Source organism: Belonocnema kinseyi, chromosome 8 (genome assembly GCF_010883055.1).
Source record: "Belonocnema kinseyi isolate 2016_QV_RU_SX_M_011 chromosome 8, B_treatae_v1, whole genome shotgun sequence".
Classification (NCBI taxonomy): Eukaryota; Metazoa; Arthropoda; class Insecta; order Hymenoptera; family Cynipidae; genus Belonocnema; species Belonocnema kinseyi.
In genome coordinates, this window is record NC_046664.1 from 144,964,660 (window position 1) to 144,992,287 (window position 27,628).

The window sequence follows — 27,628 nt, forward strand, 5'->3', positions numbered from 1 at the left end:
AAAAGTAACTATTAATTATTATTCTTGAACTTACACATATGTACCATTTTTAATCATCAAAATTAGAATCAAGATAAATAATCTTTCCGTTGTTAAATTCTGTTTCAGTTGTGTGATGACATGGAAAACTGGTTGAAATATTCTATAAGTCGAAATGTTAAAATGCATAAATACATTAAACCCTCTGTTGTTCGCCATATATTTCCGGACTATGATAAAACAATTTCTTCGAATGGAGCAAGCAGTTTAAAAATAAAATCATATGATGAAATAGTAATGAATGTCAAAAGAGAATTGACATATAAAAATTCTGAAAGTACAGAAATTAATTCAGAAATCGAATCGCCAGTTTATTCTATAATTGAAGTAGTTACGTCAAGTGTTTTAACACGCATTTTTTTAGATAAAGAATAAATTAAAGTGAAGTCTGTTGAAATCAAAAGTAAAGGGAACCAATGCAACTTGTCAAAAAAAAAAGTTCATCAAAGAAGTAAAGGTATTCAAGTAGGAAAAGAACTATTGTTTGAACGAGCTAATATACCTGTTCAGAATCAGGAGGAAGGAAAGGAAAATTGTTCCACGAGTGCAAATACGTCTCCTACAAAGTCAAGAAGATCAACTATTTTTAATGATAGCTCTTTCACTGTAAATTCATGCAATACTGAAACTACGAGCATTTCTAACCCCGAAGCTTTAGAATGTATATTAAAAAAGGTGTTTCAAGATAGGATGAGGACGACTGCAGTTTTTATTGAAAGATATCCAAGAACATACACAGGAATACTAGGAGAATCTTTTAAAAATTTTTGCAAAAAATTTAGCAGTTGTTACAGGGATACCTCACGTAAATATCTCGCTTGTTCTGAAAAAAATTCGAGTCAATGACACATTCGAGCGATTAGGACATGATTTTGGAATGACAAAATCCAATGCGAGCAAAATATTTGCAAACTGTGTCCCGAGAATGGCGTCTAACTTAAAACACTTGGTGATTTGGTCTCCTGCAAAGAAAACACAAGCCCTACTACCATTGCCGTTCAGAGCTCGACACAGACGTGTTCAGGCAATAATTGATTGCCTAAAAATCAAAATTATACATTCTTGGGATTCAATTATACAATCCGCTTCGTATTCTCAGTACAAAAGTACCAATACTAGGAAATTCTTAATATCTACCACGCCGGATGGTTTAAATAATTTTATTTCTAAAGGCTATTCTGGTCGTATTAATGATAACGCGATAGTGGATGTTTCTGGATACTTAGATGTACTTCCGTTTAATGCAACAATAATGGCAGATCGAGGTTTCAAGCATGTACAAGATTATCCGAGTACGAAAAATTGTACTCTTTATCAACCAAGTAGTGTGTCAGAGTCTGCAGTGTTACCAAAAAAAGCAGTCCAGAGCAGCAAACGAGTTTCGAGTTTAAGAATCCACATAGAACGTGCAATTCGCCGAATCAGATAATTTAATTATTTAACCGCACATGCTTGTATCCCTCGGAAAATGATATCAATTACAGACTATGTTATAATAATAGCAGCAGCTGTTGTAAATACTCAAGGGTCACTAATTGCTGAAGAATAATGGAAAAGTGCGAAAACATTTTTATAGAAAAAAACTTACTTTTATTACCTAAATTTAATAAATTAGTTTTTTTACAAATTGCACATTATTTATTTTTTACGGTAGAAAGAACGTATCATCAAACTACAATAAGTTTTTAATTTTTTACTTGATTAATGCAGTGAAAATATTTTCCTTCCAAAATTTCATAGCATTCATAATAACATTTTCACAAAATTTCTTATCGTAGGTTACTACAACGATTTGCGTTTTGTGGTCTGATTCAAAATTCGTTGACGCAAAAGCAAAAACTCCTTTTTGTCTTTTACAGAAATGCATTTGCATTTGTGTTTGAGCCTAGTACTTTTTAACAACGTCTCCTTTCAAGGATATGTAATTCTTAACAGTAGAGACCTTCGCTGGGCACTTTATTTCAACCACAAACTCCTCGCTGATTCCATCAGGTGAAGCACCAAGTGCTGGTAGACTAGAAGATAACATTAAACCGACCTTTTTAATTTTAGTTTCATACTCCGTTTCTAATTCTTTTATAATCTCTTTCTCCAGTAGTCTTCCTCGCTCCATATATACTGAATCATACATTTGAGCCCCAAAAATGCTTTCTTTTAATACTCCTTCAGGAGTATTACATTTCGACGTTTCCGAAATTTTGGAAGCCGTTACTCTGAACTGTCTTAGAGTGTGCCATAGACATTCATCACTTTGCTCTTTCGTATTTTCTTCGGCATCTGTGCACAGTTTTTCTGTCATTTTATCCGAGCAAAACAACAAAAACTCATCAGCATTATATTTTGTTGAATTATCTCGCTTATAAAAGCACATCAAGTCATGCAAGCATACTTCATTATAGAAATATGGTGTGAGATGCTTCGCAATTAAGCAATACACTTTATCTTTTTGGCAGTGCTGTAGAAATCTGTCTCGGAAGGTGGGTAGAACATTTTCTACAGGAGGAATTTTTGCTCCAATTTCCTCAGCTTTGATATACTTAATAGAAGTTCCCACTATGGAAAGAGCTTATTTCTTCCAATTACATTCGACCTCAGTTGGAGAGGGATCCTCGCTCCTGCGATGTAGCCACATGAGGAATGCAACTGTATGTTTACAACCACCTGTAAAGAACAATTAATATGATTGATCAAAGAAATTCACATAAAACTTAATCCGGTTCACTGAAAAAATTAACTTTGTCCACAATAAACAGATGTGTAATTTTATAAGTTTTCATTTAATTGATTAATTTAATCAAATTGCACAGTTTGTATTCATTTTGTTTTTAAGCAAATCAAAATTTTACATTAAAAAATAAAACTAAATTTTTCATTAAATGCCTTATTATTTATTTTTTAATGAAATTATTTGACTCAAAAGAGGATTAAAATGCATTCCTAAAATGTATTAAAATTTCTCATTTTATATAGTGTCTACTCGCAAGTAGTTGTCCTGCAAAAAATAAGACCTCTACAAAAATAGTTTTTCTATGATTTTATGAATCAAAAATAATATTTCTGATGATAATATTTCAAATAAAAAAATTATTTTAATTGAAAACCATTTTAAAACTTACGAGAGAAAATTATTTTAACAATGTTTTGTAATTAAATTGAATCCTACTATAGCTTTTTACCAATTTTCTGAAAAATTGTTGAAATTTATTTAATGATTACTGATTTTTTCACAGAAAACTTTCTTTGGAAAAATAAAGTTGCATGGATGATAATATTTTTCAATTCTTAAAATCATAGAAAACTTGTTTATTTCACAGATACCAGATTTTTGTCACGAAAATTATCGTAAGTACTTCATTTTCAAGCTAAGACAATATCAGCTTATTTTCTTTTAACCACTTTTTATTTAGTTTGGAAGAAATTAATAACACTCTTCAAATATCACAAAAAGAAATTTATTTTAATACTATTTTCTAATTAGAAATAAAATTTGCTCTGAAATGATCGTTCTATAATGTTATCCTTTCAAAAATTTATGATAGAAAATATTTTAGAAATATACGTTTGCAAAATAAAATAAATGAATATTTTCTGTTACCCAATGAAGCTACACAGTCGTGACACAAAACTTGTAATATTTTCTCTTTTTTCTCATCAATGTCTGCATCTACATTATAGCCTTTGTTATAAACTTTGTGCTCCGGAAAAATGATAGCTTTAACTCTGCAAATATTTCCTTCTCGTTTTAATTCCACAAAATCTACTGCCGCATCGCCGTAGTTTTCCCTTCCAGCCAGCCCTACAATTATAACAGAAAGAAAATTTGTGTAAAAAAATATTTTCATTTCAAACAATGACAAGAAATTTTATATTATAGTGGCGAAACATAACCTATAATGCTATAAGTTATTAAGCGAAATCTTTCGAGAAAACGTACGTACATACATGGACAGAACATTTTTATCTATCAAATACAAAATTCACGTATTTAGAAGTTTGATCAATCAGAACAAGCTGTAATTGTACAGTAATTGTTGGAAATAATATATTTATAAATGGCCTTACCGGTTCACATTCACCCCTCGTATTTCTGCACTTACAAAGTCGCAACTATTCTTCAAATACTTTGATACCATGAATACATCTACTTTCGGTAAATTTCTACTATTGGCTTTTATAAAACCCTCCTTCAACATTTTTTAAAGTATATTTCGCCACGTCTACTTTTGACGTGCACAAAACCAAAACAAAACATCGGTACAGAAAAAGATATTTGAGAATCACTGATACGTAATCCGTGATTGGTGGAAAATCCGACCCCTTTGACGTCAAAGGGGCCCTACAATCCACATCGCCATAGAAAATTCATATTTCAACATGAAATTAAAAATAGTAAAGAATATGTAAAAATGATTTTATGAGCGTTTTTAAAATTAGAATTTTATATACTATAATATCCATTTATCAGAAACATGATATCTGACTTTGGAAACAACCCTATTTCCTGAAGACTGTACATTTTTTGATTTAAGGATGGGTTTCAGGGCACCACACCGCGGCAACCCCATATGTATAATAGGTCAAGTTCTTCGTTTGAAAGTTCTCTACAAGTCTTATAACTTTAATGTCAACGTTTCCCTAACCCTGAACAATTATTCGAAAAATACCAAAAAGTGGCTTTTTCTCATGCATTTTCCCATACAAATTTGAAGTCCCAATAGGCACCATTAAAAATCAAAATTAAAAAAAAATACGAGTGTACTTTTTTTGGAATCCAAAACGATTTGGAGAGATCATTTGCATTTATTTCGAAGTCGCCATTTTGGACCACCCTACTATACATGTGTATAATCGAACCCCCAACTAATCAATCGATTTCCAACCTCCCTTGGGAATACTTGCACCAGACTTTCATTACGAGGTTATTCTGATTACATCGCTCTTTCAGGTTATGTCTTCCTAACCCCAGAAGCAGGATAATTCTTTGAATCAAGGAATGTTGGATTTAACGAAAAAGTAGGCTATGAACACAAATATACAAAAACGATTCTATTTTAGCCTGGCCATTCCCTGAAACGATTGAGTCAAGAAACGAAAAAGATATAGAATTTGTAGCTAACGATAGAATGTATAAAGAAAACGACAGTAAGCTTTTGGAGATGCAAGGAGCACAGAAAAGAAAAAGAGGACGACCTGCGAAAAGATTGTTAGAAACGGAGGTAGAAGGAACCAATGAAAACGACAAGAAATAAAAAATAGAGCAACCGTCAACTAGAGAGCCTTATGCTACTCAAAGTTGGAAAATTATTGACACAAGTTTTACCAACTTTTCAACAGTAAGGACAGTTCCAAATGTTTCCATGCAAAAATCAATAATAATCCTCAAACACTTCGACAGGCAATAGAATCTAAATCTAAAAAAGAATAGATCAAGGCAACCAAGGACCAATTTAGTTCCCTAAAGAAAAATGAAGTATGGTCTTTGTTTGATCGTCCAAAAATTGGAAAGTAAGGTAAAAGGAAAAATATTATATACGCGTGATGGTTTTTTATACAAAAAGAAGACGTTTCAGGTAAAATTAAATATAAATCGAGACTGGTAATACACTAGTAAGGACGGTACTTGCGTCAATAAATTATCATGATTTTTAAGCATGTCTATTACATGTTAAAACAACATTTCTTAATTGAACTATTGAAGACGATGTGTATATGGAAATTCCTAATGGAATGGAAGTCACAGAAGAGTAACGGCGGTCTAAAGTGTGCACAATTAATAAATCTCTTTATGGTTTATGATTTAGTCCTAAATGATGGAACAAGAGATTTACCGAGGTAGCAAATACTCTTGGTTCATTTACTGACGACTGTGATCCTTGCCTGTTTACATGAAGTTCGCGAAAACCCAAGGAACTTTACTTATTTATGTAGACGCAATGTTATTAGCAAGCAACGGCAGTAATAAATTGGGTGAAGAAAAAACTAAATTAATACATTCATTTTAAATTACCCCTAGGATAACACGCCAGGTAGCTAATCATGAACGAGAACAGCGAGAAGAAGAGGAAAATTATCTGGTAAGAGCTATCGACGAACTCAGGGTCTTTAGGGATGCCATTAAGTTTTCCTCGCTTCAAATACACCTTGGCGCATTTGTCTAACCCAAATTCCATTCCTATTTCCTTAGTATATCGTTCGACAATCCCTAGAGCTACATGTAGTTGCTTTTTGTTTTAACATATATCTTACGATGGTCGACGTAAAATACATGAGTGACCTTGGACATTCGATCTGCGGGTTCGCCGCAAAAGTACCTCTATGCACCTCACGATTTGCGGATGAACCTTTAGGCTTTCCAAAAGACAGATGATGAGTCTATGAGAGGTCGAATCGAAAGCTTTCCGGTAATCAATCCAGGCCATCGATAGGTCACGCTGGTAGGATGCTGCATATTTGCAGACACATCTATCGATGAGCAGCGTCTTCCGGCATCCTGCTACGCCTTTCCTTGAGCCGCGTTGTTCATACATTTCTTGCCACACAGGCTCCATTACCCGAACAATTCTATTATTTAGGATAACTGTGAATATCGTGTACAGTGTGTTCAGATAAGTGATTGGCCAGTAATTCTTCGGGTGAACTAAGTTGCCTATTTTCGGCAGGAGTATTTTGCGCCCTTCCACCAACCACTCTGGAATTAGCTCTTCCGACTTCAAATATGAGATGAAAATACGGGCCAAATGCTGATGGGTTGAAGAAAACTTCTTCAACCAGACGGTTTTGATAACATCTGGTCCCGGAGCGGAAATCACACAGCTCCTTAAAGCTATTTATTTTCTCTAAGTCTTCGTCCAGTCTATGTTGCACGACAGTCGACAGTAACTTGAGGGTCTTGGATAAGTCGAGATGGGTCAGAGAGAAATTGTTGGTCAGCAGCTTTGACTTGTTAAGTATGTGATAAAGGGTCCGGAGTTCGCGCGCGAACTTTCAAACCTTAGCGGTAAAATTTCTGCTAGATCAATTTCAGCCACATCTTTAGGCTTGAGAGAAACCTGGATGTTGATGTTTCTCCGGGTCATAAAGCATCGTCCTTCTTCTATCGGGTGCCCGCCCGCGGTTGGTCTTAGTCTCGCTTCTCTTTCTCTGTTTTCGGCTTGTTCTGGCTGTAGTGGAATAGGCGTTCCGCTTACATAGCCCCTTTTTTGGAGTAGGTCGGCATGATTTCGCAGACGTTGATGCAAAAAGTGCGATAGCTCCGGGTGTGTCTCGCACCACAGAGCATGCAGTCGTGCTATGTGTCCCCGCCGTTCAGGGGCCACACTCGCATCGTAACACTCTAGCAAGTCGCGATTTAGTCACTCCGTCCACCTAAAGGTCCCGAGATTCCGTCGATCCATCGCATTGAATCCATTTTCATTGGCTCCCCCAGCTCTAGAGTGGTGGGCATTATTAGCCGACCCATTACTGGGAGCCCTGAGCGTTCTGTTGTTTTGAAGCGCACTTACTACAACTATGTTTGGTATTGTCATTGTTGTTCCCACGAGAAGCTAGGGAAAGGGGTTCGTCTATCCTTGTAGAGCCCCGCATCCAAGGATAAGGCTGCGTACTCTGAGAGGTTGCCCGGTATCCTAGAGTCACCGTTCTAGACACTTCACCCAGGTGCCATTCAGCTTTCGGCACGGTTTTCACACCTCCGCTTGAGGGTTAATTCCTTCGGGACCACCCCTGGAAAATTTTCCGCGACTACCTATTCATTCTTGTAACCATTGTAACTATATTCAGCAGAAACCCTTGGTACAGGGACTCTTTATTTTTTATATTATTTTTTATTTTTAATGTATTGCAGAATCGTAAGCGTGCATTCTCAGTAACACTAAAATGAAGAAAAATTGAATTTCGTTGATTACAGTGTCATCTATCGCGAAACGAGACAAATATTTCAGACAAGTGATACGCATTTTGGTCCAAAGAATTCGAATGTGCAATAAAACATAGGGGTTCCCATTTAAGATTTCGAACTTGCCCGCACCCTCAGGGGGCGATGTGGAGGAACCAGTTTTAACATCAGTGTATATACTCCTCAGAGTGATTAAATTTTGATTCATAACATGTTTTCATAGAGTGCTTATTTTCCCAGATATTTGAAAGTTAAAGTTTGAAAATTCACTCTGTATATAGTTTTATATTATACAAAAAAATGTTAAAATCCATATGACGTACAAAACAACAAGCGAAATGCTCACCAAATGGCAAAAGGTCGTTCGGGCGCCTCCGAAACTCAGCCTTTAGTACGACTTGCACTCGTTAGATCCGAATGGTCTAAACTTACGTCCTGCAAACAATTCTGCGGCGTTCGTCCGTGCGGACTTACTCTCTTGCAATTGAAAAACACACGTCATTAAAGTTTACATAGACTTTCGTATACTTCACGCCCCAAGTAAATTTATCAACTTACGTAAACTTACTATGTCCCACGCCGATCGAATATTTTCTATCATGGGAGGAAGTAACTTCACAGTCGACTGCAAATAGAACAAACTTCATTCTATTTTCACATTGCCACCTGAAGTGAAGTAACATTAGATTGCAAATAAGTATTGTAGTATTGTAAATTAATCAGGTTATATATTGTAATTTCAAAATAAACTGCACGTATAATTACTAGCTGATTGTAAATGTCACCAAACCTTTTTTCACAGTGTAACTTCAGTGGACCATATCATACTTTAGTAACCATTCTTTATCAATTGAAATTATTCAATTACTGATATATAAATTTCATGTTGTTCTTTCTTTATTAATTTTTATTTTTACCATCACAATTTTTAACTTGTTAATTTCAAATCGTTCAAGCTGTAACACTTCATTTAGAAATATTATTCATTCTTGAAATCTTTCAAATCATATATATTTTAATTTTAAATAATTCTTGTTTCTAAATGTTCAACTAAAAATCGGACAATTGCAATATATTTCATTGAAATTGAAAAAGTGTAATATAAAACAAGTTCGCTATGATTCCATTTTTACCGATTCCGATCACCTCCACCGTCTTTATCACATTGTGGCCTGTTTAACGAAGTAAGTAATAGGCGGCTAGCAGGTATTGCACCTTTCATTTTAGTTCCCCAACGCAAACAATAAGGCATACATGCCGCGCTTTTGCACTATCTCTGCTACTACATATACCTAAAAGGTCGATTCAGGCGACTGGGAAAACATAGATACCGGTCTTAAATCTGAAAATTAATCCGTTTTTAATTGCGCTCGTATTTACAATTATTGTTTTATAAAGAGTTTAAAAAAAAAACACTGGCTATATCTGTTCAGGATTTTTGGTATTTGTTTACTTTTTGAAGTTCTATATTACCTCTATCAAGCAGCTTCAGTCAGTTTTTTTATTATAATTCATAGCACGTAACTAAATACATCTTACCTCTTTCCGAAAATAAATTCAACAATCAATAATCTATCATACTAATGAAAAAGATTTGGCTATTTATCCCTAATTTCGGGATGAAACATTTCATTTACAACTTGATTAATGATGATACACATAAGGACAGAAATTACCTACCCAGTACTCGTGATAGCATCCGATAAGTCATTATTTCATGCCCTACCGAAAGGAAGTCTTAGGCGAAAATCTCAGGTACACTCTATCAGTCTCTATTTGAATGATTTCGTCTCCAGAGATTGCCTGAAAGATTTGGTTCCTTTTTTATGTTTGAACTTATATCGGTCCCACCTTGAGGATTCCGAAACAAGAAAGGCAGTTAAGAAAGGTTTAGCTGTCATGTTTTCACAAACCTAATCCCTTTTTACGCTACAAATTTTTGTTTATTTACATGCATATCTTCATTTGTAACAATTTATTTATTTATATATTTATACAAGTACAGTAATGTACTGACAGTCAATCTGAAAATATCTGTTGTCACGGATTTCATTTAGTTTATGAGATATTTACATAACTTGTTGCATTTTGGGTAAATTTTTTTTATTCGATCAATTCTAGAGTAAAAAGGTGGAGGACGATCATTTTCAAATCATATTACCACTTTCATTAAGAAAAAAAAAACAGGCTGAGATGCATCTTGTGTACCTGACTGAAATTACTGCCAAAATTAGATTCCAAATATTCTATTTTCAAATCGCGGTGTAACTGCAGAACAGGGGCTTCACCTGTTTTTTGGCTGGAAAAACAATATTTTTTTGCAAAAAACTATTAGAATCTTTAATTGAATGATAAATAAAGCGATTTGACCAGACAGTAGTTTAAGATTATTGTTACTTTTGTTACTACGATATCTTAAATATGGGTATGTCACGATATCAGAATGATCAGATTTTACTCACCGTTTAGGTGTTTTTAAACATCCAAACTCCCAAAAACACCCCTTTGAAAGGTCACAAAAATAAATTGTTCAAAACCCTTTTCCAACGTTTGGTGGGGGCGGAAAGGCACTCATATGATTAGTAAGTAAAATAATGTTGGTCAAATCACTACCCATTTCCAACTTTTCTCGTTACATATGGACCCCTAACCAGGACCCCTTCTGCCGGCAAGTATTCGAGTAAAATATGGTTTGTAAACACCATAAAACCACACCTGGTTCTTTAAAAACACCTCTAATTGAAACATCTGAAGTAACTGAATTTGAGATTCTTTCGAAAGTTTCTAGTTATTGTGTACCGGAAGGTTGATCAGATAGTTACAGTGAAACAGCCTAATAGAGTTATTGTCACTTTATTACCATTTAAAATCTTGTATACATTATATTTACCGAAATTGAAGAAAAGTATATATAAAACACTTACCAACTTCACCATATTCAGAACACCTCAGCAGTTGAGAATATGCATAGTGGCATATAATATCTAGGTTTTAATGTAGGCCACTAATTGATAATCTGTGTAGACATTGTCTTATTTCTACACAGAACAACTTTGGTATCATTTGACAATTTATGAGTTCACGTTTCATGATTCGAACGAAAAATTCACGAATATGTTCTTCACGCTAGAAGTACGTATACAATATACACATTAAAGTGCATTCCCACCAGCACTTCACATATCTGCATATTTTAGATTTTAAGGGCGCTTTCACACGATTGCAGATCAGCAGATTGCATGCAGAAAGTCCCCACGAGCAAAGATATAGGGTATGTTCCGATTTGAGTATGTGAGAGTTTTTTAAAGTTTCAAAGTTGGCAATGCCATGTATAAGCGTAGGCATCATTGCGCACCGGCAGCCTATGCTTATACATTGGCATTGCCAGCTTTGAAACTTTAAATAACTCTCAACTGCTCAAATCGGAACATACCCATTATAAACGTAGATGCGGTGCGGGCTTAGTTGCCCGCCATAAATGTAGACGGCGCGTCCGGTGAAAAAAGTCACTTCCCCTCTACCCACCGCTCCGCGTGGAAAGCACCCTACGATATAGTTTGCCAAGAGCCACTTGGAGCGCTGTAAACAACTCTCGGCACACCTTCGAGGCGCACTGATGGTAAACTTAGCTTGGACAAGAACCATTTGGATTGAAAGTAAATTGTCAATTAAAACATTTTTACATTTACAGCTTTGCAAAACTTGGTTGTTTTAATAAATACCAAAAATATAAGTCGATGAGTAATTTATATTACGGTTTCATATATTTTCCACAAATTCTAAAATTATTAGTTATAATTTCCATTCTATATATTGTCTATATATAGTTCTTTAATATTATTTAGTTTTTATTTTTGTGGTCTACAATTTCTACGGACTTCTTCAGACTATGCGTTTAATCAAGTTCTCGTATGTATTTTCCAATTTCTTAATTATTATATATTCTAACGTTTTTATAAAAATATATTTATAATTCCAAGTGATAGGAAAATTGTTCTTTCGGTTTTTAGATGTTAAGACGACAGTTCCAAGCCAGATTACATTTCGCATTGGCAAACAAAATTAGACGAACATAATTTCACTGGCACATTCATAAAGAATATCATATTCCATAAAATATTTTTTAAAATAAACTTTAAATCATTATAATTGATACAGCTGACTGATTTAAGTTTTTCAGGAGTTTTAAATGCCTCAAAATCTTCAAGATTTTTTTACAATTTCATAAATCTTTTCAAATTTTTGAAATATTTTCGACACTGTAAACTTCCCGAAATAACAAAATGCTGAAACCTGAAAATCCCGAATTAAAAAATTCTAGAATAATGAAATTCTGGACAGTTTAAAACATGTTTAAAAATGTGCAAAGTATTTGAAAAAAACATAAAAAAGTTCTGAAAAATCGAATTTTTTATTAATAAAAGAAAAATAATAAAAATAAATTTTGATATAAATCGTTGTTGAATTGAATCCTGTTTCAAAAATGTTATTATGTAGGTACGAAGAATATTTAGGCAGAACATTTTTTTCTTTCAAAGCACACGTGTTTTTTAATGTCTTTTTTAATACAATTTTTATAAAATTATTATTCGGGTGCCGGAGATTTCATTTTTTGGGATTTTTCATTCATCCCTTTCGGAATTTTTGTCAGTGGTCCGGTATTTTTATACCTCCTCTTAAAATTATGTAATTTTTCAGAATAAAAAGTCAACATTTGAAAACATTTCAAAATCATCAAAGTATCTATTCTCTTTTAAATTATTTCAAATCTTTTTAAATTGTTTTAAAAATTTTTCGGAACTTTTAAAGGTCTTTTAGACTGATTCCCATTTTTCCTAACATTTTTGTAAAATCCTGCAAACAAAATTGTTTTAAGAGCTTCCAGATTTTTTCTAATATTGTAAATCTTTTCAAATATTTTTAAACATTCTCTTTGAGTTATGTACTTTTTCAAAATAAAAAATCATTTTAAATCTATCTAGAAATTTTTATTGTTTTCCTAGTATTTCAAAATTCTTGAGGAGCTCCAAATTTTGTTCTTTTCTTTGTAACATTCAGAAACCTCCAGCTTATTTGATTTTTTTCTAAATTAATAATACTTCAAAAAGATTTAGAAATTGAATGAAGGCGTTCATTTAAGAAGCCATTAATTCGAACTTTACACTTGTGTCACTACAAAACGCTTTGCAATTAAATTAGTTAAAATTTTAACGTTAAAATACGTACATTATATCATTTTGAACAGATCTAGAATCACATTGTAAAATCAACCACTGTTTAGTTTTTAATACTCTAACTGCAGTTCAATTTTCAAATTTACTTTCATTTTCTGATTTGTCCCGGTCACGAGTCTAGTTTAATATTTAAAACAACTTTCATTTTTTTGAAATTGTAATTTTTTGGTTGTAACTTACGGGACAATAATTTTATTCTTTGAAAGATTTTCTACAAATCTTGTTGATAATTTCTACATTCTCGTCAAAAATGAGAAGGTATTAGTTTTTTATGAAAAATAACTTTTTCGGATTTTATAAAATGTCGACGTTTTGAGGCCCCGTGAGTCAGAAAAACAAGTTTTTACATCGGGATCTGTTTGTCTGTCCGGCGTCGTCGTTGTTGTCTGTATACCGGATAATTTTCGAAAGACTGGTCCGATTGGATTGGGCTTTGACACACTGTTCGAGGGACCAAAAAGAAAGATCGAGTTCGTTAAACAGACATTTTTGATAAAAATCCAAAAGTTGAAGCTTTTTCAAAATTTTTGAGACCACTTTTTTTCAAAATTTGAAAATTTGATCGACAGCTATTTATGGTACAAAAAAATATGAACAATTTATCCTGACAACTTTTTTTGATAAAATCAAACTTACCAAAGTTAAAGGATTTTCAAAATCCAAAAACCCAAACGAAAATGGACATTTCAAGCAACAAAAGCTTGATATGGATAAAAGTCAAGAGGCGAAAAACGCTACTTTCTCAAGGCCCCATGATTATTTTATCACATTCTCATCCATAATGAGAAGAGTTTTATGCGAATAATGATTTTCGCGAATTTTATTAAATTTCGACGCTTTGAGGCTCCTTGAGTCAGAAAAACAAGTTTTTACATCGGTATCTGTCTGTCTCTTTGGCGTCTACGTCGTCGTTATTGTGGTTGTGGTTGTCTATATATCGGATAACTTTCGAGAGAATAGTCGGATTGGATTGTGCTTTGACACACAGATTTTTTTATTTTAAGAATTGTATGTAAAAATTGTGCTATTTTTATTTTTATAACAAATATTTTTCTTCAATTAAATATTTTCAATAAAAGTGTTTCGAAGAGATTTTTTAAAAATCTTTCGGGGAATAAAATTAGTATTTATAGGTCGACAAAGGTTTGTTTTCTTTACCAAACTTAGCTTTCGTCTAAATTTTTCCAGTTGTTTTTACTATAGTACAATTTACGTTTGCATCTCGGGTGAAGAAATCCAATCTATTGTTTGACAAATATTCTTTGTAAATCAATATTTTTCACAGAAAATTTCCCTGAGTGACAGAACGAAATCGGAAACAATAAGAGTTAATTTATTTAGGAACAAGCTTTTTAAACAAAAATGACCTTGAGTGAACCTTTAATATATATTTGTTAATTTTTACAAAGATCAGGCGTTATTTTCTTACAAAAAAATAATAATTTGTGGGGGGGGGGCAAATTATAAAAAAATAAATAAAACTTGAAGTTTTATGATTTTAATTTGTAACTAGATAATTTGAGAGCTTTCAATCTAAAATTATCGAACACTTTCAATTTAAAAATTCAGATGAAATATTTAAATAGCTCTAAATTTGAAATTATTCAATATATTCTGAAGACTACAAATTTAAAATGTCTAAATTATTAAGGCTTTAAATATTTTTCAAATTGCTGTTCTGAAGACTAAATAGCACTTATTCTTTTATTAAGAAATCACAACCAAAATTGTTTTAAAAAAGTTTTTAAAAGAGTTTTAAAACCTTAAAAAAGGTCAGAGGTCTTAATAGTTCAATATATGTGATAGAATCTCTTTAAATATGAAATTAGTCTATACTTTTTCATGTTTGAGCTACAATTATTCTATTTTAGAGTTATAAATTACAGTCGTGAAAACCCAATAAAATGTTTTAATTGATTTATATATAAAACAAAAAACCTTTGTATAATTCAACCTAAATGCAGCTGCAAAAATTTAATTTGAAATGCGTTGAATTCAAGGTATAGTTCAAAAAGAAAACTGAAAGCAAAGGATCGACTTTCAAAAGAAGCGAAAGAAAGTGACTCGCTGGATTGCAAATGAACATGGAAAATTGTGTATTTTCGCAATTTTAAATTTTAAATTCAAACTTTTCCGCCTTTTAACAATTTCGAAAAATTTCGAAAAATTCTGAAGTTTCAAATAATAAGGCCCCTGTTTACCAGTCACTGAAATGGATTAGAAAAAAATTGCCAAGACCCAAGAATAAAAATTGGATGTACAGCGAATTTTAAAATTTTTAATTGAGATTCTCTTTAACTTTGTGATGTCAAAAATTTCCATACACATTTTTTTTTAATAATACTGTAGTAAAAAATCAACAAGATCGAGCGCCGAAATTATAATTATAGCAAATTTTCTGTAATTATATGGGGACGGCTGAAATATCCCGAAAAATTAAAATCCCGACTCGGTAAAACTCTCTGTCCCAAAAAATACAATTCCAAAACTAATAAAATTCCTAAACAGTTTATAATATTAACGAATTTGAAAGTTCCCAAATAATAAGACTCCCCAAATAAAATTCTTTCTTAATCAATATTAATTATTTATTAACACTGCGATACTAAAATATTGTTATCAAATAAATTTTTGTTTGATATTTAAAGTGTTAAAATTTATTGTTTGAATTTAAAATTAAAATTATACAAAAAATTTTACCGACAAATTAATATATAAAAACACGTGTCTTTTGATTAACATTTCGATTTTTCAGAAGAACTTTTGTGATTTAAAAAATATTATATACATTTTCAACCAAAATATCTTATCCAGAAATATATTTTGTTTTAATTATTATTTTAAATTTAAACAATAATGTTTAAATACTTCAAACATTAAAAAAGTTATTTCTTTGGTATAAATGTTTGATTATTTCGATTAAAAAAAAAAAATTGTCAAAGAAAAATGCTTTCAGCACTTGTTTATCTTGAAATGTCTTTCTATAATTTTTTTTTTTAATTAAAAATATGATTTTACGAGAACATTTTTTTTATAATTAAAAAAAGACTATACCGAAAACCTGGATCAAGCTTCAGATCTGAAAAAAATTCAGCGATACATACATGTCAAACTTTTCTAACCTCAAAAAAATTTTCTACTGCTTTACCGTCATATTTTACGAAGAATGGGAAAACAAGAATTCGACTTCGTAGTACAATGAGGGCAGCACCTCGATAGGGCAGAAAATGTGATGTTCTATATATATAATTCCCCACTCCGACGCCCCGTACCGCATCTACGTTTATAATATCTTTGCCACGAGTGAAAGAGATGGGAATTGTATGTCCCTAAGAGTACTATCACACCTCTGCATGCCTGCCCGCTGCAGACAGGGAGCTGCCCGAGACCGTTCACACCTTGGTTTTTCTGTGTGGAAAATCTTAAAATCGCGCGGGAATTTTAAATATTGTTACATTTTTTAATGAAATAAACCAAGTTTTTATAGTTAAAATGGACAATTATGATAATGAGTTTCATTTTTTCAATATAATGTAAAAATAAGAGATAAAATATCCAGCCCTGCATTGAGTATTTCAGAAATTGTCAAGTGCCCTACCGATAGAAATCTCTGAGTTTTTTCTAGCGAAATAGCCTGGCCCATTTGAAACGATAAGCAGAGTCGATTTGAAACAATTTAGTTTGAGAGATAGTCTGAGAGATTTGGGTCCTTTTCAGGGTCCTTTTAGTGTTCCTTTTAAGAGTGGTGCGACGGTAATATAATGTTTCTTTTGTATTCGTCACGTACCGGGTGGGCAGAGTTATTTACCGTAGTTGCCCGTCGCTAATCCAACTCTCTCTTTTTAAATTTCTCTTCAAATTGCTAACACTTTTTTTAAATTCAATTAATTTCCTCATAATACTTATTTATAATTATAACTTATATGCTAATATACCATTTTCTAGTTGAATTAAAAATGGTTGTCTTTTTTGGCGTATCCCTACCGAAAAGAATCTTTGAGTATATACTAAAAATTCTTTAGATCAAATAATCTCAAAGAAATTCTCCGCAGGCACTCAGGTAGATATTTTTAAAGGTCCAGGAAGCTTGTTTAAATGGTCTGAAGGCTTTAAAATATCCTTTCCGAAATTGAAATAAGAATACGATCATAAATAACAAGCAGAGGGGCTATCTCAATAGAGTAGCCGACACTCAAGGGTCCTTTGCTAAGCTTTTGGATTATAATTTAGAAGTAGATTTTTTTAATTTCATAGTTAACAGCCTAAAACATAATAATTCGGAATCTATGGGTTTCGATGCCTTTCGATGCCTTTCGATTAATAGAACGTTTCTCGTAAATGGAATGAGATACGCCAAAAAAGACAACATTTTTGAATTCAACTAGAAAATTGTATATCAGTATATAAGTTATAATTATAAATAAGTATAATGAGAAAATTCATCAATTAAAAAAAAGTGTTAATAAATAGAAAAGAAATTTAAAAAGGGAGAGCGGATTAGCCACGACCAACTACTGTAAATAACTCTGCCCGCCCGGTACGTGACGAATACAAAAGGAACATTATATTATCGTCACACCACTCTTAAAACGACCACTAAAAGGATCTTGAAAAGGACCCAAATCTCTCAAACTATCTCCGACACTATTTTGTTTCAAATGGACTTTGTTTATAAACTTAAATGGGCCAAGCTATTTCGCTAAAGAAAACTCAGAGATTTCTTTCGGTAGGGATCTCATTGCATTTGCGAGAAACGTTCTATTAATTCCAATTTTAAGCATTAAAAAAAAGTTAGATATCTGAAGTCATCGAAACCCGTAGATTCCGAATCATTATGTTTTAGGCTGTTAACTATGCAATTAAAAAAATTTACTTCTAAATTTTAATCCGAAAGCTTAACAAAGGACCCTTGAGTGTTGGCTACTCTATTAAGATAGCCTCTCTGCTTTTTATTTATGATCGTATTTCTACTTCGATTTCGGAAAGGACATTTTAAAGCTTTTAAAACATTTAAAAGAACTACCTAGACCTTTGAATATATCTACCTGAGTGCCTGCGGAGAATTTCTCTGAGCTTCTCTGACCCTAGAGAATCTTTAGAATATACTTAAAGATTCCTTTCGGTAGTACTCGAATGAGTACGTTAGAGGAATGGGAAAAATATAGAATATCTTACGCCTTTGTACCCTACCGAAAGAAATCTTTGAGTTTTCTTTAGCGAAATAGCCTGGCTCATTTGAGTCTATAAACAAAGTCGATTTGAAACAAAATAGTCTCGGAGATAGTTTGAGAGATTTGGGTCCTTTTCAAGATCCTTTTAGTGGTCCTTTTAAGAGTGGTGCGACGGCAATATAATGTTCCTTTTCTATTCGTCACGTACCTGCTTTGAAATAAATTCAGGAGATTGGGATATTAATATTTCCAGATTTCTATGCTGACGATTCTCATGATTTGAATAGATCGCGCGCCCTTGATATGCGTATATTTTGAGGTTATGTTATTTCATATATAAAATATAAATTTTATAAATATTAATACTATTATACATATAAATATATATGCATATTAATAATGATATTATAATTATGTTATATCATAATAGTCTTATTTATATCTTGATCCGAATTTGAAAGAAATTGAAGAAATTGGTGATTTTGGAATTCATCTGGTTTGGATAAAAACTTAATTATTTGATTGAAAAATTAATTATTTTGTTGAAAATGTAACTATTTCGTAAAAAAAATCCTCTTTTTTTATCAAAAGTTCAACTACTTTGTTAAAATTTTTATTTCTTTTATTTGAAGGTTCATCTCTTTCGTTGATAATACATTTTTGAAACCGACAATTAATCAATACCATCTTTGGTTATGAAATCATGTATTTTGTTGAAAGGTCAAAGGCAATTGTTTGGTTAAAATATCAACTGTACATCTCCTTGGGTTTAAATGTCGATTATTTCACTAAGAGTAGAACTATTTTGTAAAAAAAATACGTTTTTTAACAAGGTTTTGTTATTATGGTTGAAAATTTAACTATTTGATTGAAAGTTTAACTCTTTCATTGAAAACTCATATTTTTCGCTTAAAAAATTCAACTTTTTGTAAATAATTCGTCTTTTTTACTTTAAAATTAAATAATTTCTTTAAAAATCCATGTTTTTTGTTTAAGATTTCTCTTTTTTGTAGAGAATCAATTTTCTTAGTCGAAAATTCACCTGATTGGTTGAAAATTTAACAACTTTGTTTAAAATTAATTTAATTAATTTAAATTAATTAATTTAAATTAATTAATTAATTTTCTGGTCGAAAATTCCCCTTTTCCCTTCAAAATTTATCAATTTTGTTGGAAATTCGTTTTTTTTCTTGTTCAATTCCATTTTGTAGCACAGTTTTTATGTGGAAATTGTACTATTCCATTTTTGGTCCAAACTTTATCCTGTACATTGTATTATTTAAAACACCAATTATTTGATAGAAAATTAATTTATTTTGTTGAAAAGGAAACTTTTGGGTTGAAAATTGATTTATTGTGTTGATTAGATTTTTTTCTTAAAATTAAAAAAACTGCAAAATAAAAAAATTGTCTTAAAATCGTTCTGATTCCTTTTTTTAATTTTTAAAATCATTTGAAATACTCACTTAAAATTAATTTTTCAAACTAAAAAATCATTTTCAATTTTCTTAGCAATCACAACAATTTTTGTTATTCTTTTTAAATATTTTACAATTCTCAAAAGCTTTTTTTTTAAATCTGCAGAAATCTACATCGTGTTTCAAATTATTTCAAATAATTTCAAGTTTTAAATTACTTTTGAATATGATTCTAAATTAAAATTGTAGCGTTCAAACTTAAAATTTAGCTCATTACAATTTTAACAATTCAAGGCTTTCTATTTCGAACCACTCTGTTCAAATGTGTATAGGTTTTAATAGTTGTTTATAATGGCTTGTCCCAGATCTTATTTATATATTTTTTTTTTTCAAAAAATCTCTGATCCAATTCAGAAATACATGCAATTGGTTTAAAAAATTTCCTGTTTCAATTCAAAATTCAGGATGAAATTAGAAAATTCAAAATTTTAAATCTGAAAATGATTTTTTTGAGGTGGAAATCTTTTGAATTTTAAACTTTTAAAACTGAAGCTTGACAAATTTTTAATTCAGAAATGTTTCATTTAAACGCTTAATAATGCATACGTATAAAACACAAACTTTTAACACCTTTTAATTATACAATTTTTTAAATTAAATTATTTTAAAATACGAAATTACCATTTAAAAATTTTTATGACTTCAACATTTTAGAGATTTCTGGTTAAAAAAGTCAAATTACGCTATTATTTTTAAGATTCAAAATAATAATAATTCAACAAAATTTCAGTTAGTAACATTAAAAATTGAATAAATAAATAAATATTTTAATTAAAACTTTTTAAAATAAAAGTTACATTGTTTTTATTTTAAGTTGTTCCAGATTAATATTTTTGCATTGTTATTTAGAGATAAAAATTTTAGTTTGCCAAATGAAAATGTTAGGAATTAACTTACCATAAAAATAATTGTATTTTCAATTAAAGAAAAAAGAGAATAACAAATTTCCAACAAAATAATTACATTTTCAAATAAAATGATAAATCTTCAACAAAAAAAGTTTGAATTTTTAATAAAAACTGTTGTGCTCATCCAAAAAGATATTAATTTTACACAAGAGTTGACTTTTCAGTCAATAAGGATTTTTTAAAATTCTTGTATATCAAAGCCAAAAAGATGATTTTTGTACAAAACAGTGTAAACTTATTTTTAAACGGAATAGTTCAAGGACTTCCGGTTAAAAAATATAAACTTACTTTCAATGCTTTGAATTGAAGAATAAATAAATAAATAAATTTTTTAATGTTAAAGACTGAATCATTTTGATCAAGAAAAATGGATTAATTACAATTCTTTTTTAATTGGAAACTTTTTAAATTATAAATTGAATTCGTTTATTTTAAGTCGCCTTATATGATTAATTTTTACATTTTTATTTATAAATCCAAACTCAAAAGTCTTATTCACGAATTGACAATTTTGAAAATCGAACGGTGTAACAAAACAGTTTCATTTTCAACTTAAGAAAACGAAGTTTCAACCAAATCCTTAAATTCTTAACGAAGGAGATGAATTTTCATTTAAAATTATGAATCTTCAACAAAAAAAGGCTTACAATTTTTATTAAAAACTGTTGAACTCATCCAAACATAAAATTTTTTCACAAAACAGTTGAGTTTTCAATCTTTAACTAAAATGATGAATCTTCAAAAAAAAATCTAATTAATTGGTGTTTTTACTAATACAATTTACAGGATAAAGTTTCAACCAAAAATGGAATAGTAAAATTTCCAGATAAAAACTGTGTTAAAAAATTGAATTGAACAAAAAAAAAAAAATAAATTTTCAACAAAATTGTTAAATTTGCAAGGGAAAAGGTGCATTTTTGATCAAGAAGATTAATGTTCTATAAAAAAAAAATGATTTTCCAACTTAACCAATATATACGATTAATTTTTAATCAATCATATAATAGTTACATTTTCAGATAAAGATAAATAATTTTTAACAAAAAAATTAATTTTAAACAAAGTTGTTAAATTTTCAACCAATCAGATGAATTTTCGACCAAGAAAATTGATGATCTACAAGAAAAGACAAATCTTAAACAAAATACATGAATTTTTAAAGAAATTATTTAATTTTAAAGTAAAAAAGACGAATTATCTACAAAAAGTTGAATCTTTTAAACGAAAAATATGAGTTTCCAATGAAAGAGTTAAACTTTCAACCAAATAGTTAAATTTTCAACCATAATTTAAAAACCTTGTTTTCAACCAAAAAGATTAAATTTCTACTAAATAAGGTCAATTTCCAACAAAATACATGAACTTTCAACGAAATTATTTAATTTTAAAAACAAAAAGAGTATTTCCACCCAAAAATTATGGTTTTAATTTTTAACAATATAGTTGCATTTACAACAGAACGACTTACAACCAAAAAATATCTATAGTTGATAATTCAAACGAAAAATGTAATTTTTAATCAAAAGGTATAAATTTTCCATAAAACAATTTAATTTCTACAAAGAAAGACGACCCTTTAACACAACACATGATTTCTTAACCCAAAATGGTATTGATTAATTGTTAGTTTCAAAAATGTATTTTCAACGAAAGAGATGATCCTTCAAATAAAAAAATTTTAAAATTTTGAAAAGTAGTAGAACTTTTGATAGAAAATAGGACTTTTTTACAAAATAGTTACATTTTCAACAAAATAATTAATTTTTCAATCAAATAATTGAGTTTTTATCAAAACGAGATGAATTCCAAAATCGCCAATTTCTTTAATTTCTTTCAAATGCGGATCAAGATATAAATAAGACTATTATAATATAACATAATTATAATATTATCATTATTAATATACGTATATATTTATATATATAATAGTATTAATATTTATAAAATTTATATTTTATAAATGAAATAACATAACCTCAAAATATAAGCATATCAAGAGGCGTGCGATCTATTCAAATCATGAGAATCGTCAGCATCGAAATCTGGAAATATTAAAATCTGAATCTCCTGAATTTATTTCAATGCAGTTAGCAGATAGATATATAAATAGAATCGCCGAAGTGCTCCGACCGGCAATCGTGCACCTTCGAGTTTTCAAATTCAGAATAGGAGAAATGGGTTGCGCGCGCAACTCAGTCATTTACAGCGTCTCCAACTATATTCACACGAACATAGCCCTGTCATAGTATTGGACCATACCTCGTTTTTGATCTGGGATCACTGGGCTGGGTCGACTCCCATGGGCGCATGTGATCACACATACTTTTAAAGTTCTCCACCTCCTTGTAGATGGCTCTACAGTAGGGGCATAAGTGGGGGTACTATTTTCGAAAATATCTTGGGGCCGCCATTCTAGTGTTCATTAAGGTTATGGTTTCGTCAACAAACTTCAAATTTTGCTAAGTTCAAAAAAGATGTGTCTCGCCGTGTGAAGTGAAATCAGGTCATTGAAAAATAAACAAAGTTAAAGTAAATTGAAATGTTTGTGCTGTGCCAGGATGTCACTGATTTCACTTCTCTATTATAATGCGAATAAATAAAGTGTGTAAAAAAGGTTACATTTCATGTGTTATGTAATTCTTCATTTATTGCAGAATTATTGCAAAATTGTACAAATTTATGCCGAAAAATGGTACAAGAAACAGTATTTACACATTTTTCGTCCTAAATTTGTGTAATTTTGAAGTAATTCGTTTATTTTTTCTAATTTTAATTCATGCAACACATTCCAATAATATACACATTTACGTGCACGAACAGATGGATACGCTTTAGTTTTCCACCTACTTGTAGATTGCGCTAGTGTCGCTGTTAGTGGTCAAACGCGTCCATGGTAGTGGACCCAGCCTGGCACGCAGGCAGCCTGCATGTAGAAAACCTATAAGAGTGAGATGGACGTCGGTGGAAAGCAGAAACTCGTGAGAATGAAAGAGACAAATATATAAACAAGAGTGAAAGAAATGGACCATTCTCCATCTCGCTCACTCTGATGGGTATTCTGCATGCAGGCTGCCTGCTTGCAGATGCATGGAAGCGTCCTAAGGGTGTGGTCCCATGCATGATCTAAGAATATTTCGTCCCCATTCGCACTCCGCTACCTTTAGCCACCTTGGTTACCATAGCAACTGTTAGCGTCTCGGTCTTCATTCAAAAGATTTGAAATCATGAAATATGGCTACATAGTAAATCAATGTCAATACCTGTAAAATTTCTCAATATTCAAATAAGGTGTAAGAAGCGGACACTGCTAACGCTATCCTTTTGTGAAAGTGCGTCGTGTTAAGATTAACTTTGTGCAAATTGTAGTGGTGTTCCTATTGAAAATACAAATTTTAAAGTGAATCTAACTTGCCCATCCGGAGCGGATAAATATTTTCGTGTAAGCTAAAGTTGCATTATTTGTAATATACATATTGGTAAGTGTACTTTAATAAGTGTACAAGGTAGTTGTTATTATTAACATAACCTATTAAATTAATTCCAACATTTTTGATAAATGAATAAATCGGTGTTACAGTGATGCATATAAATTTTTGAATGGGAAACCAATAAGTTGTTAACGTCGTTTGTTGTTTTTAAAACATGAAAAAGGTACATATAAACATCTCTTTTTTCAAACGTTTTGTCATGGAAAGTATAATACTCGTAGAAAAATGTTATTTTAGTTGCTTTTTTGCACACTATTTTATACTTTGGGAAATACATTTATAAATAGTTCTTCACGCGGTATTTAGATAAAAGAGGAAGGGCACAATTAAAAACAGAAAGTTACGAAAAGTTTTAGTTAAAAAGTAGACTAATTATTATTACAGATATAGTCTTAATGGTATGATCATTGCACGTTTATTTCTCTTGTAAAATTAATTCCATTGCATATTATTGCAGATAACAATGCCAAACATTTGCGCAGCTGACGATTGTGTCAATCAAGTAAAGAAAGACAACCCAGGGATTAGTCTGTTCCGCTTCCCAAAGGAGGCGAAATGTCTATTGCAATTTCTAATACTATGCAGACTTTTATTTTTTAGCATATCACAGTACCTAAAGAAATATATGTTTAGGATGTAGAATGTCCACTGGTTATAGCTATAGATATAAGCGATAATTGGATCTGAAATGGGTTTATTGTTTTGAATTAAATCTAACTATCATTTCGGTTACATTGCGAACGTAATAATAATTTCTTAAACCTATTACGATAACAATTTCTTTAAACTATTGTAATTGGGGGAACCATGGTATCAAAAATGAAAATTGCCTCTTTTTTAAAGAATTCTTTTTTTTCTCCTGTTCTCAAAATTAGAATTCTACTATTATATTTTTCGTTTCGCATTCATCTCCAGTAATTAGAAATTTAATTACGCTGTTGCAACTTAAAATATATTCTTAAAAAATTCATCTTTTTGGGTCAAAAAATAATTTTTGTTGAAAATTCATATTTTTGTAATAAAAGTTTAACCTTTTTTTGTAAAAATTCGCCTTTTCGGCTTGAATATCTTAAAATTTAGTTGAAATTCTTTTTCTTTCTTCACGGGAATTCTGTTTTAATTGAAAATTTGTCTTGTGGTTACAGAATTCATCTGATTTGCTTAAAAATCCACCTTTTTTTGTGAAATTTAATTTGATTCGACTATTATTCCCTATTTTAAATTCATGTTTTCTCGTCGAATTAGAATGTATCATTTAATTTTAAATAAGAGGTTTTTTGGATAAAAATTCAACTATCTGGTTGAAAATTAACTAATTTGTTAATCTTTAATTTTTGTTGTTGTTAAAGATTCAACTCCTAGATTGAAAAAGTGTTTTCTGGTTAAAAATTGATTTTTCTCAACTGGACATTTAGCTATTCTATTTTTGATTGAATTCAACTTTTTAGGATGAAAATTGAAATATGTGGTTGAAAGAGGGGAACTAATTTGTTAGACATTTAGTATTTTTATTCAATTTTTGTAATTTTCTTACCTGATTTAAGACAAAAGCATTAACGAAAGCATTTTTTTAAACTATGCTTTATTATTAAATCTTTCGATAACTTATAAATTCAAAAAATATTCAAATTAACATTTATTTACAATTTAATAATTTATTTAAAGGTCTTAATAAATGCATCAAAGAAATCTATTTAAATATGTGAATTAAAATAATTTTATTTCTAGAGAGGCGGAGTTGAATTGATTGGCATTAAGTTTTTAAAACTTATATTCCACAGGAAGGAATTTAAACAATTCATTATACATATTTTGTGAACTTATTAAAAGGAATTACGTAATCTTAAAGTATGAACACTCTTGGGGAATAGAAGACATCTCTGTGAGTTTATCTGTCGGTACAATTAGAAGGAATTAAATATATTGAAAACACGTTCTCTTTTGGGGAATAGGAACCCATGTGGCGACCGCTATGGAAATATAAATAAATTCGTTTTTGAGATATCCTATTCGTATAATGATATTTTAGACAAATGGAAAAACTGTGCGTTCAAAATTATAGAATAACCTTCTCTTTTACGCTGAAATCTTAAAATATTAATTTTTCTCTATTCAACACATATTACCGGGTAACCTAACCTTGAAAACTTTTCTTCTTTTTTTTAAAATAAGAAGTGTTTGGGGTATAACTAGTTTAATTTTTATCCACCAATCACATTTATTCCAAGCAATGTCAAATTCAATATAAAAATATTCTCAATCGTTCACTTTCAAAAGTAAAAAAAAAAAACAGAAAGGAATCTGTTAAACCGCGACACTGTCATACAAAAATTTCATTTCCTCCAACTGAATAACTTTTTTGGCTCCAAATTTTTCTTTATTTTCATCCAGCATTCTCATATATGAAAAGCATATTTTAATTTCTTGTAAAAAATTAAATACTTGACTTTAAATCGCAACAGAAAACCGACTTTCGAAACCTGTGAAATTCTAGCGTGACCATTCTCGATCGATTTTCTCGGAACTGGTTAACTTTGTTATATTTGACTTTATTTACCCATATTCACAAACTCAATATCTGGGGAGCATGTTTTCATTATTTTTATTTTTTTTTTTAATTAAAAATTGAGTTCTTTATTTTTATCTACAGCCGAGCCCGCTCCAATTGTAAGTTTAGTATCAGTTTCAGATTTTTTGTACAATTCACATGTATAAATTTTTTTAATTACTATTTATTGTGGAAAATCGAGCTACCTGGCAAACATTTGAATTACTCCCTTAAAAATGCATTTTTTCGTTGAAGATTCACCTCTTTGGTTAAAAATTAATTTTTGGTGTCTGTCAAAAATTCCTTTTTGTACGGCAAATTGAATTGTATTTTTGGTAGGAAATTTATCTTTCTGAGTTTAAAATTCCACTATTTTTGTTGAAAATGGAACTATTGTTTTAGACAAAAATTCAACATTTTCGTTGCATTTTGTTCTTTTGTGACTAAAATATCTTTCTTGTCTAAAAACTCAACAGTTTTGTTGAAAGTTCGCCTTTTCAGGTTGAATATTTAAAAATTTGGTTGCAATTCTTTTTTTTTTCTTGACAGATAATTTCCTTTAATTGGACATTTGTCTTTTTGGTTTTGAGAATTCATCTTATTCGATTAAAAATTAAACTTTTTGTTTAATTTGAATCTGATTCAGATATTGTTTACGATTTTAAATTAGTGTTTTTTGGTCGAATTTTAATATATTGTTTTATTTTAAATGCAAATCTGTTTTTGGATAAAAACTCAACTATTTGGATGAAAATTGAACTACTGTTTTAAACATTCATTTTTTTTAGTTAAAGATTCAAACTGCTTTGAAAATTCGTGTTCTGGTTGAAATTTAATTTTTTTAACTGGACATTTAATTATTCTATTT

The 27,628-nt window shown here is 30.5% G+C and overlaps 3 protein-coding genes across 4 annotated transcripts in view; all 3 read right to left on the minus strand.

The window, feature by feature from the left end:
• LOC117178065 (fibroblast growth factor receptor substrate 3) overlaps positions 1–11,200 on the minus strand; it is a 128,203-nt gene extending 117,003 nt beyond the window's left edge. Inside the window, exons 1-2 of one of the 2 annotated variants that reach the window (XM_033369289.1) lie at positions 10,858–11,200; positions 9,614–9,736 (exon numbers count right to left, since the gene is read on the minus strand). The gene's annotated coding sequence lies outside the window, so the exon portion shown is untranslated. The remainder of the gene's footprint in view (positions 1–9,613; positions 9,737–10,857) is intronic. The other variant, XM_033369288.1, reaches the window with a different exon arrangement.
• LOC117178067 lies at positions 1,799–2,437 on the minus strand. Its single transcript, XM_033369292.1, has one exon. The coding sequence runs from the start codon at positions 2,408–2,410 to the stop codon at positions 1,925–1,927; it is 486 nt and encodes a 161-aa protein (XP_033225183.1). The 5' UTR covers positions 2,411–2,437; the 3' UTR covers positions 1,799–1,924.
• On the minus strand, positions 1,799–26,773 carry LOC117178739. The gene is made up of 3 exons (XM_033370169.1): positions 26,770–26,773; positions 3,635–3,835; positions 1,799–2,700 (listed from the first exon to the last, which is right to left on the minus strand). The coding sequence occupies exons 1-3, from the start codon at positions 26,771–26,773 to the stop codon at positions 2,606–2,608; spliced, it is 300 nt and encodes a 99-aa protein (XP_033226060.1). The 3' UTR covers positions 1,799–2,605.
• Positions 26,774–27,628: the final 855 nt, after the last annotated feature.